This window comes from Bubalus kerabau, chromosome 2 (genome assembly GCF_029407905.1).
Source record: "Bubalus kerabau isolate K-KA32 ecotype Philippines breed swamp buffalo chromosome 2, PCC_UOA_SB_1v2, whole genome shotgun sequence".
Classification (NCBI taxonomy): Eukaryota; Metazoa; Chordata; class Mammalia; order Artiodactyla; family Bovidae; genus Bubalus; species Bubalus kerabau.
In genome coordinates this window covers 191,314,967-191,329,230 of record NC_073625.1, presented here as the reverse complement: position 1 = coordinate 191,329,230, position 14,264 = coordinate 191,314,967, and the positions used below count along the sequence as shown (strand labels likewise).

The window sequence follows — 14,264 nt, the reverse complement described above, 5'->3', positions numbered from 1 at the left end:
TCAGCATCCTCGGAAGACTCTGGGTCCTCCGTCAGGAAGTTGTGAGAGAGCCGCAGGCTGTGGCAGGAGGGGGCAGCAACCTGTGGGCCCTCTGTCCTTTGCTTCCATGCGTGATGCCCCCCGCCCGGTGGGTGCTGGGCAGAGGGAAACAATGGCCCCACTACCTTATCTAGAGGAGGGGTGCACTGAGGGGTCCTCGAGTCTGTGGAAACATAAAATTAGACACATAATGGTGTGTGTGTGTGTCCAGACACACCTTCCTAGGACAGATGAACAGAGCTGCAGTCAGACACCCCGAGACCCTCTGGCCTGCACCCTGCTTCAGGCATGTCTAACCACAGGTTGTGGCTGACCTCAAACCCAGTCTCCTTTTATTTTTTTTAATGATTTTCAGCCTTTCTTTTATTTGCTCGTTTATCTGGGGGTCTTTGTTGCTGCACATGGGCTTTCTCTAGCCGTGGAAAGCAGGAGCTACTCTTCGTTGCTCTGCGTGGACTTCTCACTGTGGTGGCTTCTCTTGTGGTGCAACGGGCTGTAGGCGTGTGGGCTTCGTGGGCTTCAGGAGTTATGGCACGTAGGCTCAGGAGTTTGGTGCATGGGCTTAGTTGCTCTGGGGCATGTGGAATCTTCCCAGAGAAGGAATCAAACCTGTGTCCCCTGCACTGGCAGGCAGAGTCTTATCCACTGGACCACCAGGGCAGCCCCCATTCCTCTCTTTGGCACTTAACCAACAAGATGTTACAGCCTTTCTTTTTTTGATATAACTATCACTCGATGGTAACCTATAAAGTGAATCATTAAGGAAAACTAAAAGTTGTAATTCATAACCCAAACCTGGGGTGTTCTCAAGTTTGCAGAGGGCCATGTACTTCCAAGTTCAGAAAGAACAGTTCTTTTATCAATGATGGCTTTAATTTATCATGGACTCCAATGGCTAACTATTATTTTTTTTAATCATTATAACATTACCTTTGCTTTATCATTCCGTATTAGTTTAATATGGGTTATTTGGGTACACAGGGAGGAAATTTGGTCAGTTTTCCTGGACCATAATTTTTCAATAACTAAACTTTCAGTATCATAAATGATCTCCAACCTTATGGCTAAACACGTGTATAGAGCCCCTCTGAATTGTGATCCAGTAGAGACGTTTATCCGGAGAAGGCGATGGCACCCCACTCCAGTACTCTTGCCTGGGAAATCCCATGAATGGAGGAGCCTGGGGGGCTGCAGTCCATGGGGTTGCTAAGAGTCGGACACGACTGAGCGAATTCACTTTCACCTTTCACTTTCATGCATTGGAGAAGGAAATGGCAACCCACTCCAGTGTTCTTGCCTGGAGAATCCCAGGGACAGGGGAGCCTGGTGGGCTGCCATCTATGGGGTCACACAGAGTCAGACACGACTGAAGCGACTTAGCAACAGCAGCAGCAGCAGAGACGTTTATCAGGAAACCACGTGCTGACTCTGAGTCTGTGAAATTTAACTAACATGCAACACAGTATCTAGGTAAATGTAACAATATTACCCAGCTATTTTTAAATTTATAGGGCACACTTACATAATACAAAATGACAAGTACATGCTGCTGACAAATTTACTGGAACCGGCTCATTTAATTTCTTCCCAATTCTTTGATAATGTTGGGCAGTTCTTCCAGTGGAAAGAAAGAACCCCGACTGTTGGAGATGTTCAAGAACCTTGCCACTCACAGTGATCTAAAAAGGCTTTTAAATGAAAACAGTGATCAAGTCCACACCTTCCTTCCTTCCTTCCCAAGGCCCTGTCAAAGGGTCAGAAAAGCTACGTTCTGGAGGTGAATGAGCTGAAATAGTGCTGAAAAGTCACCAAGGGGGCCCAGCAGTGGAGGAAGCTGGGACAGGCATCATGGCAGAAGGCAGGTGGACCCAGCCTGACTCATGTGAGTGGAAGGAGCCATGTGCAGGATGGCAGGGCAGGGGTTCCAAGACCAACGAGCCAAGAGCAGGACTTGAGAATGACTGTCAAAAGACAGGCCAAGAGTCTGAAGGAGGCCCAAGCATGGGACTAGATGAGAAGCAGGGGGGAGCAGAGGGCAATCCTAAGTCAGATAAGCAGCACTCAAAGCCACGCAGGGACGTGACGGGACAGCAGGAGATCTACCTGCAGAAGAATGAGCATCGCCGTCCTGACTTCCCATCAGTGACACCAGACCCTGGAAGATACTAGAGAATACTTGCCAAGTTCTAAAGGAAAGTGACACGGACCAAGAATTCTAGACCCAGCCAATTATCGATTGAGTTCAGAAACAAAAAAAAACCATGTTTGAAAACTGTGTGCAGGAACCCAGGAAGTCTCTCAGCTGTGCATTCCATAAGGAAGTGGATGAAGGAGGTGCACCAGCAAAAGAAAAACGGAATCTAAGAAATGAACATCATGGGGTATGAGGACCCACAGCAGCTGGAGCAGCCAGAGGCAGTACGGAAGCCCCACAAGAGGGCAGGAGGTGCCGTCTGAATGTCCTCTTTGCTGGGCAGGAGCTCTGTGATTCGGAATTGCATTTTCTGCTACTTGGCTCTGCAGTGAAATACATTTATATGATCATAGTACTATACACGCTGCTTTCCTTCTGTTAACATTCCTGGACTAACGCTGTAGAAAAAGCACAGAAAGCCTAAAATAATGGTAGATGAGAAACAGACTACAAATGTTTAGAGCTTAGTCAATATAAATCTAAAAATGTAACTCGTAAAAGTCAAGCGCTGGAGAGGCGCTGCTTGCTGGCTCCACACAGAAACAGAAGAGAGACGAAGTGATGACGGTCAGGACCAAAAGGATGGGGAAGCAGAGGAGCCGCACGCTCTCAACTGCTCACCTCAGGGAGCACCGAGGGCGGAAGGGGACGGGTGACTTCGTTCCGAACGCATGCTCACAGCACTCTGGGCTTTTAAACAGTTAAACTGCAAGGGCACCCTCACCCATCAGGGCATATTGAACGACTGCAGTCCATCTGCAGGACAGAAGGACAGGCTGTCCTGGTAAATATGGCAAAATGAGCCCGATAACAAGGTTATGAGCATGGTATTGGTTACACAAAATCAGAAGGCTTCTGAAACTATTTTTAACTGTGGAAGCAAACATGTACCAGATAAAATGTATCAGCCCTAAGAAGAGGGAGGTCCCTGTGCACTAACACGCCCACAAGGTAATGGAAAAGGTGTGTTGTTACAACTGGGCAGAGAATAAGCCAGTATCTAATGGAGAAAGCCCGCAGATACGTCATGTATGTGTATATGCTTGCTATACGATGTGGACATAGATCTCAGGAATCCCATGTGCACAACATGAGTCCCATACGTACCACAGAAATGCCACACAGACAACAGAAACCCCACACATGTCACAGGAAGCCCACGGACATGACAACAGACCCAAACCCAGCACGGAAGGAAGTCAGGGCTACAAGCACGTTTAGCTGCCCCCTTCCACGTTTATCCTGCATGTACACTCGCACACTCACACACCCTACACGCCAGCCGGGAGAGTGAACAGACATCATGGGAAGATGCTGGAGTGCTTGGAGATGGCCTCCCTGGAAACTCAGGCAGGCAGCGGGCACAGCATCCTGGAGGAGAGAGAGGCCAGGGCAGTGCCCAGGGCTGCTCCTCTGCTGCGCCACTGTCCTCAGAGGAAGAAACCCCAGATGCACAACAGTGCCGTCCACTCCACGTGGGACCTGCAGCAAAGTCCTACTAAACGATGCTGTACAGTGAAAACGAAATATAAACCATTCTTCCAGTCGCTGCTGCTAATCTGTAGCACATGTTGCTCCGATGACATGAGAGACCCGCAGAAATACGCAGAGAAACAGCAGTCTCTCGAATGTGTTTAGGGAAAAATAAAACATGTCCGTATGAAAGAAGACTAAGAGGACACAGACAAACGCTATCAGCACAGCTGCCATCAGGCAGAGGGATCACTGCTCCTCCTTGCTCCTAGTTTGCATCCCTGCAGAGTGCACGGTTCACAACAATATTTTGTTTCTGAATAAAACATAAAATCTCACTCAAACTCAGCAGTGTGAGGAGTGCTCTGCAGAGACCGCAGTTGAGGCAAAGGGCACACGTGGTGGGACAGTGGGGCCAGAGGGCACAACCCTGTCCCGCCAGCCCCGCCCGGACAAGGTGGTTCCCAGACTGACCCTGCTCGTAAGACAAACCTGGCTCAAAGGAGGACCAGGGGGACACGCTGACCAACCAGCGTCCCTGGAAGCACTCACCACCCCCGCCCCATTACCTGCCCTAATGAGCGGGCAGAGTCTCCATGCTGGAGACGCAGCACATGGGCCCCGCGTGGGGGCAACCAAGGAGAGGTCACTGAGCTAACAGGTGTCTGTCTCCCCAGCTTCTGTCTGTGCGGAAGATGACAAAGCAAGCTCCCTTCTGGACAAGTCCGCGTTCCAAACGCTAACTTAGGGGGATGACCTCACCCCGCAGTTCAGGGGATGAGGCCTGGCTCTGGCAACCCCATGTGTTACACAACAGGACGCAGACCCCACAAGGGCATTCAGAGCAAATGAGTCACGCTCACCTTCCAGACAACCTCAACGACTTCTGCAAGAATCCTCAGGTTTCATCAACACAAGTAAAGAAAGACATCTCAGCTCTTAAACATGTGAAGTTCAAAACCCAAGACTTCAGGAGAAGGGGGAGGGTGCTGAAGCCAGAGGCACGCACAACCAGGAGATCACCCCTCATCACAACGTGACCCGGGAACGAGAACTCTGGAGAGGACACTGGCAGGGCGAGGGGTGCCGCGGCGTTCTGAACTCCGCATGCCTGGTGAACCCTGCCTGCGGGGCGGCCCTGGGGGATGGGGGTGGGGAGGGCCAGCAGGGCTCGCTCCCAGTGCTCGGCGTCCTGCTCTGTGACAGCCCACGGGGCTGCGTGTCTCTGTTCTGTGCAAGTTCCGTGCATGTGATGCCTCTCAACAACAGTTCAAACACGAACTGTTTTAAGTCACTGCTGAGTCAGAACAGGTGAGACAGGAAGTGCACGAGGGTTCCTGAGAGAGTCGAGCACCCTCACCTCCCACGAGGGCCTCCACAGAGGAACAAGTTCTCGCAGGGCCAACGGCCGTCCTCTCCAGAAGAGCCAAACTGGACAGAGATGCACGGCGAGCTTTTACGAGGCAGGACAGGAGTCTGTGCAACACTTTCCATGAGATTCAACGTGTTTGTTTATTACTTTTAACAATGGCTAAAGATTCATCACCTGTTCAAAACAAAATGAATCCTGCTGGAAGCTAACTAGAAAGGTCAAAGGTACTATAAATGCTAGCAAGTCCTCGACTGTGAGACGCTCCAAAGGGACAGAGGCTTAAACGCATCAGGCTGACCCCTCCCATGGCCACCAGTGAGGGGTTCACTCTCTGAGGAATTAAAATACATTCCTGCCAGTGACTATTATTTAGTTTAATTCCTGTAGGAAAACATAAACAAACACCAAACAGTAAGCAGATCCTCCGCACACTCGCCTCATCTGGCTCTCTGACAAAACGGCCCTCATGTGCGGCCACCCCAAGACCCTCTGCCGTGGGACTCTGCCGGACTGCCTGGAAAACGCAACCACCACTTGGGGCAGGTCTGTGCTGTTCTCCAACTTACTGAGAAAGAATTAACAATTGCTTCATAGAGTAAACGGATTAACATTTTAAAGTGTGCTTCATGAACGGAAAATGAACATGCTACCCTGAGGTTAATCCCACCACTTTCGGAGCATCTCATGCTGAGAGTGGCTTCTTGTCAAGACACAAAATTATGCAGAGAAAAGAATCACACATTTTCTCCTCAAACTCTGGAAGTGAAAAGGCCAAGTAAAAATAAATACAAAGCAAACTGACTAATCTGGGCTTCTCTCCTCCCTGCGCTGGCTAATAGAGCAGAAAGCTAAAGTTAGAAAGCAAAGCGGTCTGAGCTTTCTGGAGAAAGGCTGAGGATATAAATACACACTCACATCTGACTCGGGGCTGAGTCGTGACTGCGGAGCAGCCCTGCGCCCGACCCGCACGTTTCCATGAGCAGCAGGAGAGGAAACTCCTCACCTCGCGGCTGGCGAGCGGCTGTGCGCCGGGAATGATTCACTCGCAGCAGGACCCCAAAGGGAACTTCAGGGGTAGATTAACTATGTTTGTTGAAAATCAGATCGAACTGGTTTCTCTATCCTTTCAGCTGAAAGCACACTAAGAGCCGCAGCAAACACTGGTTAAACAGCAAACCTGGAGGCAAGCAAAAAGCACACCAGGATTAAAATACTGGGGCACTCAGCCACTCTCCAACAAGCGAGGGGCCCAGGCCCCTAGAGGCAGGTGCTGGGGAGGGGCTGAGAAGGAGCACACACCAGCTCTAGAGGAAGGGGTGCGGAGGGACACCACTGGCCACGGGAGCACTCACACACAGCAACGGGCGCTTGAGAAGCCAGCAGAGCCACGACCTCAGGTGTGAGCCCACACAGATAGGCACACACGTGCTTGGGCGTGGCTGTGCAGTGACACACGTGTGAGCCCAGAGCTAAGCCCCCAGGCAGCTGCTTGGTCCCCCTCAGCCCCCTGAACTGTGATGAGAGCAGAGAGGCCGGACCCCATGTCCCCTTGGCCACTGACACGCCAGGGGAACTTGGGTCCAAGGCACACCCACCCGTGCGCCCACATGTGTCCACGAGGAGGCACCGCCCCAGATGGTCACTGCAGTCCCCTCTGGGTGGTGAGATGACGTCTTTTGCTTTCTTCTGCTCATCTCTGCAGTCTGAATTTTCTACAGCAAAGCAAACGATTCTCACAAGAGAAAAACTCCAGCGGTGAGAGGGGCAAGCCCCACAGGAGAGGAGGTGGCTGAGCCCTGGCTGCCCCTGTGCCTGAGACCCACGGTTGGGCTCTGGGCTGGGCTCGGTGCCCCACACCACTGTCCCTGCCGTCCCCCACTCAGGCCCTCGGCATCCATTGCACCTGAGCAGACCAACTTCTGTCTCTATTTAATTTAAATGCAAACCAGCATGGCAGGCGGCGCTGCTGTCAGGGTCCCTGCAAGTCCTAACGGCCACTCGGGGAGGCAGCTCCTGTGCCTCCCTCCCAGGCCCTCTTCATGGTGAGGCATCTCTCCTCCTCTCCAGCCGGTCTCCAAGATGAAACGAAGCTTCAAGGCCTGGCACGCAGAGCAGGAAGATGCCAGGGACGGAAGCTCCCAATGTGGTGGGCGATGCCCGAGCAGCCTGTAAAGGATGGGGCACCCGCTGTGTGTGGGGGGATGAGGGACAGAGGGGGATGCGCGCCTGCCAGACCTCTCACCCACCGCCCACTGTCTCTCCTGCAGACACAGAGGCCAGGCCAGGCTGCGGCCACAGAGGAGGACTGCGAGTGTCTGCTGGGAGGGCAGGGAGCAAGCCTCCAGCCAGCCATCCTCCTGGCCCCACCATGGGGCGGACCCGTCATGCTCTCCCACTACTGACCCTGGTGTGGTGGTGGGGCTTTGTCTCAATGTGAGCGACAGGGTGGCTGCTGAAGCCGGCCAGGGCCAAGCTGAACCCCCAGCGAGAAGCAGGCCTCAGCCACAGAGGCGGCTGGCAGGACGGACAACAACCCCCATGTTGTCACCCGCATGGAATGGGGGCACGGCTCCCAGCCTGGAAGAGGCCTTGGCCCGGCTTCCCACCCCACCCCGGGTGAATGCACACTCCCACACACTCACACACACTGGGCACAGGAGGGCCGGAAGCAGCCCTGAAACTCCTCAGTCAGACCTTTGAGGCTGCCTTCCCTGTGTGCAAGGCTGTGGGCTCGTAGGTCCACACAAGGGACACAAAATCAAAACCATTTGGCCTTTAACCAGAACCCAGGAGCAGAGAAGGCTGTCCAGTGTCTGCAGAGGCTGTCAGTGGTGAGACAGCGGCCTGAGGGCCAGGATGGGAGGGCCTGGCACAGCCCAGGCTGCAGGTCTGACCTCTCCTCTGGCCTCTCCTCCTCCCTGTCTCGCTTCTTCGCATAAAGTTCCCGAGACAGATGCCAGCGGAGCGAGGCCAACACTCTCCACACTGACTGCACGGGGCTGTCTCGTCCCCAGAGACCAGCCCCTAGGGTGAGCCGGCTCGAGGACGGATGAAGGGGCACCCACATGGCCTACACGAACGAGGCGTCACCCTTCCCCCTAAATCCACACACACATCGCAGACACCTTCCCGCCAAGCAGAGCGTGAAATCCATGTGAGCACAGAACTACCTACAGCAAAGGGCAGCAGAGCAGCAGCTCCTAAACTTCAGGCATGGGGAGAGGGAAGGACAAACAGCCCGAGGGACCCATGGGACCCAGGAAGGGGCCCGGGGCCCAGCAGCTCACACACACAGCTTCCCAAACACTCGCTCTATGCTCAGAACCTACAAACAATGAAAACAAGGGCAGGGTTGTCACTTCCATCATAAAGTCCATTTCAAGGCCAGTTGCAGGTCAGCTCAGAGTCAACCACTGTGAACGCAGCCTCTTGGTGGAGCCAAGAGGCCCCTTCATCCGCTGACCATCTTCTCCCACTAAGCACATACACAGTGACAGCTTGACAAAGGGCTTTGGAATTTCTGCCCATCTGATGTGTGAGAAACAGTACCTCCAAGAAGCTGAAGGGCCGTTTTTATATGTGTGTGCAAACACATGTGTACATATGTGCACACGTGTGTGCACGCACATGTGTGCATACATGCATGCAGTGTGTGTGCATGATCGTGTGCACGGCGCAGGTGTGTGCATATACATAGACATGCATGCGTGCCTGCATGTGCTCATGTGCTTGAGCATATATGCATAGGCCTGTGTGCAGGTCTGTGTGTGCGCACGCATGCACATGTGCATGTGTGATATGTTGCGGAGATGTTTCTCACAGCTGACCTTTCTGACTTCTGACCTCATGTACAGTGCTATTGCTGCTGTTTGAATCCTCGTCAGAAGTTCTTCATCGCTGGAGGACTGTAATGTCATAAGATTCTCCCTCTCCTGGTTGACTCTCAACTCTGAGTCATGTTTTAAAAGCCCTTCCCAGCACTGAGATTATACTGGCCGGTGTTTCTAACACCAGAATAGTCTCCTCGGATCCATTTGGTGCTTATCCTCGTACATGGTCTAAGGCATAAACCTACTGTTGTCTTTTACAAAATGGTGTCAGACTGTCCCAAAATCACTTACTGAAAGTTCATCCTGACCCAGCACTCTGAGATGCCGCCTTCGTCAGACCCGAGGCTTCCGTCTGTACCTGCTTCTTCCTGCACTTCTGTCTGCTGGGCTGTCTGTTACTCATGTTTGTCCTGCTCTGTCACCACCTTATCTTACTTACAGGATGAGTTAATGTCTGGCAGGGCTCTTCTCCTTGGTCCTTTCTCTTCTGAGTTTTCTAGGTGGTCACACATGTTCTTCTGTTAACGACACAATCAACATGTCCAGCCCCAGGGGAAAAAAAAACCTGATGTAGAGAGATCTGCCATCTCACTGGTGCTGCAACAACCAAACCAGGAAAAAGGCCTGTCCTTCTGTCTGCCAAAGGCTACCTGTGTGTCTTTCTGGAGAACTTTTAGAATGTTCTTCCTTAGGTTTTGAACAATTCTTATTCCATTTATTCCTAAGGACTTTATTTTGCTATTGTAAAGAGGGCTGTCTTCTCCCTGGTATCTTCTAATTGGTTAATTCTGTGAATGTGAAAGACACTAGGAACATCTGCATATCAACTTTGTATTCCCACTACCTTGGCAAATTCTTTCATTACCTGAGTTGCTCTCATCACCGATTCTCTGAGTGGTGGCCTCTGCATGGACAGCCCAGGTGTGAGTAGCCCCGCCCCCACCACCGAAAGTTCTGCTGGACAGCACTGCCCGGGTTTGCTGCCAAGACGGGCCACTCACCTCCTCTGGTCCAAACCCCACTTGTGTTCTATTCTTTCCTCAGCCTGGCTGGGAGGAGCTCTGTGATCAGTCGTCACACTGCACACCTGTGTTTGGTGCAGCCCCTGCCTCCTGCCCTCCCTTTGGTCCGCAGCCAGGTCAACGTCTCTGAGGGGAGCACAGGGGATGGAAGGAGGATCAATTAGTGCCTAAAATTTACTTTTCAGTAAAACCTTCTTTATTTTTCTGACTCTTATTTAAACCTCTGATAAGACTTTTTCAAACAGAAAAACAAAACTTCCATCTGGGACAAACTGAATGATTGACACCTGTAGACCTGAAAAAGAGACCCTTAAGATTTCTAAAGGTTATGTTCATTAGAATTTGAAACAAATAGAACACATGTTTATGCCTCCTGTTCCATGAGTGCAGCGTCCAATGATCACGTGCCTCACAGACCCCATGCTTAGCCCCGGGCAGCGCGCTCACACAGGGGCGTGGGATCCTTGCATCCTGCCCTCAGGGTCTTTCACTGGGAGGACCCAAGGCCACCGCAGATGCAGTAACACGGTTTGTAAAAGTGACGTGGGCTGAACTTCTTTATGTTGCTGGGAAAATTCATTTTTTATTAATTTGTTGTTCTAATTCCCAAGTCATTCATTATTAGAGAGAAAGAATAAAGGGGTCAGCAAACACGCCACAGGCCAGCGGCCTCCCGTGTTCTCGCAGGGGTTGCTGTGGAGACCACACCCAGGAAGCAGGCACCACAGTGGTCAGGCCTAGGCAAGTTCTTGTGGCGGGACGGTTGTGCAGAAACGATCGTGGAAACAGAAGGATGAGTTAGCTGACAGACCACGTGTGTACTGAATATACTAGCCTAGGCTGCAACACGGAGCAGGCCCGCCACCTGCCCTGAACAGAGAGAGCTCTGTTGGACCCAGAAAAGGTCTTTAAACTCAGCAGGCATCGTGGAGAGAGGGACCTATAAAAACCTCCAGAGGAATTTAATAAGCCTGGTTTTACAGGATACAATTGCAACAAAAACAAAGAAAGGAATTACCACTGCTGTGAAGAACGAAAAAAAAAAAAGCAGCTTTGAAAGCCTGAACCCTATTGACGCTTGAAAATCTAAGAACAGCTTTGTAAACAAGCTGAGAAGAATCTTAAGACTCGAAATGGCATCAAGGTGCTTTCTCTTCAGGAGAGAAGGGACCCCGGGTTCTTGACATTCCCCCACAGCTGCTCCACTGGACAGAAGCAACAGTGTCATGAGCAAAACAGTCTGAAAAAGCAAAGAAGCTGACTTCAGCCCCAGTTCCTAGACAGAGACCTGTTATGAAAAGAGCACAGAGCCGACGGGTCCAGAAAGCCCAGCCAGGGTGAGGGAGTCATTGCTTCTGAGGCCGGTGAACCCCACGCGGTCGGTCCCACATCCCCCCATGGCCTCTGGTGCACCTTCATGAAAGAGGCCAGTTCCTGAAATAAACCCCCTTACCAAGTCTCTAGATAGCAGGTGTACCGGAAAGCCAGAACCAACACTTCTGGGTGCTTTCATCTGTACAGTGCTCGAAAGACTTCCCTGCTTGCTTACAGCCGGCTCTCGGGGGCTATCTCCTTTAGGGTACGTGTATGTGTGAGTGCTCAGTTTCTGACTCTTTGAGACCCCATGGACTGTGGCCCACCAGCTTCTCTGTCCATGGAATTCCCAGCCAAGATTACTGGAGTGGATTCCCATTCCCTTCTTCAGGAGATCTTCCTGACCCAGGGAACTCACATCCACTGCATCTCCACTGGCAGATGGGTTCTTTACCAGCTGAGCCACCAGGGAATACATTCCATTACTTATCCTCTGAGAATGACCAACACAAGAGACCTGGCCTTGCCCCTCGGTTATCACACGAAGGGCCAAAAAGAACCCAAATGTTCCCCTAAAAACACAAACGCCACTGTCAAAAAGTGAAAATCAAAGGTTCAGTGATGCATCTGAGGCAGCAGAAGAGCCTCGGAGGAGGTGAGCCAGCCAGCTCACACGCCCCCAGCACCGTCACCCTGAGTGGGAGGTGAGTTTCTTCCACTAAACCCTGCCCTTCATTTGGGAGGGTGTCCTTTTGGGGAAAACAGAGATTGGTATTAAGGTCATAAAACCCAAGACCCCGCCCCCCCAGCCAGCAGTCACCCCAGGCAGCCAGCAGGAGCGTGCGCAGAGGCAACACCAGAGCAGGGCTCCCAGGCCAGCAGGCAGGGGGCTCACAGGGCTGCCGCCCACTGCAGGGCAGAGGCCCCGCTCCCCAAGGCCGCAGGGCAGAGGCCCCACTCCCCAAGGCCGCACGGCATCCCACTGGGAAAAACAGGCACCTCAACTCTGCCAGAGGCACCGCTGACAAGCAGGGCAGTTTCTGCTCACAACCCTCGCTAGTGACTGGACCTTTTCCCCGAGCAGGGTCTGCACTGGCAAATTCACGAGAGACACTGACCAGGGCAACACACCAATGTGATATCTACGAGAACCAAGTGGACAGCTGTCACCTAAGTCAGACTTTAGCTAATGAAACCAGGAGGTCACAGTCTGTTCAGACTCCTCAGTTTCCCCTACTGACCTTCTGCTGCCCCAGGGCTCCAGCCAGGCCCCCACGTGACATGCAGCCATTGTGTCCCCTCAGAGCTCCTCTGGGCTGTGACAGTCTCTCAGACCTTCCTGTCTTTAAGGACCTTGACGGTTTGGAGGAGGAGCCAGGCGTTTTTCAGGACGCCCCTCAGGGAAGACCACAGAGGGGAGGGGCCCTTCTCACCAAGTCCCATCAGGGTGCGTGCCGTCACGTGACCTCCATGGTGGACGCTGACCGTGGCCGCCCGGCTCAGGCGAGTCTGGCAGGTGTCTCCACTATGCTGCCACCACCTCCCACCGTCCTCTGGGAGGAGGTCGCTGTGCCCACCCCCGACCCGAGGAGGGGGCACTCCCCTCCCCTGAGGACGGGACAGCTGCAGAGCCACGTGGATCCTCCTGGTTTCCTTCTCTGTCATTTGTTTATGTCAGGCTGGCCCCGGGGGTATTTATTTATTTTATGCTTTGGGCCGTGATCCAGTACAACTCTGTTCTGCTGCTGAACCTGTTCCAGCGCTGGCCCTCGGGAGTTCCTCGGTTGGCTCTACTGTCCCCTGACACGCCCGTCCGTGGGGGCTGGCTTTTGTTTTGTTTTGTTTTTAGCACTTTTGTACTTTCTGGCACTACCAGGGGCTCCAGGTCATCTTGGGTATTTCCTGCACAGTCTCAGAAAGAAACCCTCACTCTTTATTTTTTACATGCTCATTTATGGAGCATGCAGTTACATGTTAAAAAAACACGAGTGGCAGACAGCTAGCTTTGCCTACCTTGCAAAGGTAGGCATCTTCCTCCTGGGAACAGCACCTTGACCTTGTTCAGAAGGAATGACTTTCTCCCACTGGACATGACTGGGTGGTCCTCTGGAAAGGGTTACCTGCAGGGAGTAAGATGGCGGAGGAAGCCCAAACTTTTCATTTTAAATTGCTTGCATAACTTTTTCCGAGGATGTGTATTATTTCCACATATTTTTCAAAATGTAAAAAATTAACTTAAACCCTTGTGTTGTCAATAAGTACAAACCAAATCTAAGAAAGAGAGAGAATAGTAACAATTCTGATTTTGAATAAAAATGAACACAAAGCATGCTCACTTCAGAATGGACTGAGTCTAGCAAAGCACACACCACCTGTCTAGTGTCCACTCTTTTTCTTACACAATTTTACATTGCTCTTTCAATCATTTAACAATCAGCAGAGACTCTGGTTAACTAACATGAACAGCATTCAAAGTATTCAAATGCTTTTGCTGAATACACAGTATTTAGAAACTTTTACAAAACGCTTTGCTTGAGAAGTTTTATAGCTGCAAAGATGGTGGGGTTCACCATAACTCCCCAAAGCGAAAGCATTCTTGACCTACTTGAGAAGTTCAGTTCAGTCGCTCAGTCGTGTCCGACTCTTTGCGACTCCATGAATCGCAGCATGCCAGGCCTCCCTGTCCATCACCAACTCCCGGAGTTCACTCAGACTCACGTCCATCGAGTCGGTGATGCAATCCAGCCATCTCATCCTCTGTCGTCCCCTTCTCCTCCTGCCCCCAATCCCTCCCAGCATCAGTCTTTTCCAATGAGTCAACTCTTCGCATGAGGTGGCAGATACCCCTTAAACTCCAGGACAGGAAGTAAATGTTGTACATTAGCAAAAGAGAAAAATTAGCCAAAAAATGTTTTAGTGACATCACAGGTATACTTAAGAAAAAGTATAATTTATAATTTCAAGGTTTCTAAAACCAAATCTCTGTGTGCATACTTTAGGAGGCAAGGTTTTCCGATGTC

General features: G+C 51.6%; 1 protein-coding gene across 1 annotated transcript in view; it reads right to left on the bottom strand.

Moving 5' to 3' along the window:
• ADARB1 (adenosine deaminase RNA specific B1) overlaps positions 1-14,264 on the bottom strand; it is a 112,334-nt gene that overhangs the window by 74,916 nt on the left and 23,154 nt on the right. Inside the window, exon 2 of the mRNA XM_055569831.1 lies at positions 13,258-13,364. Coding sequence (XP_055425806.1) covers positions 13,258-13,274 — 17 coding nt within the window. The 5' untranslated portion in view covers positions 13,275-13,364. The remainder of the gene's footprint in view (positions 1-13,257; positions 13,365-14,264) is intronic.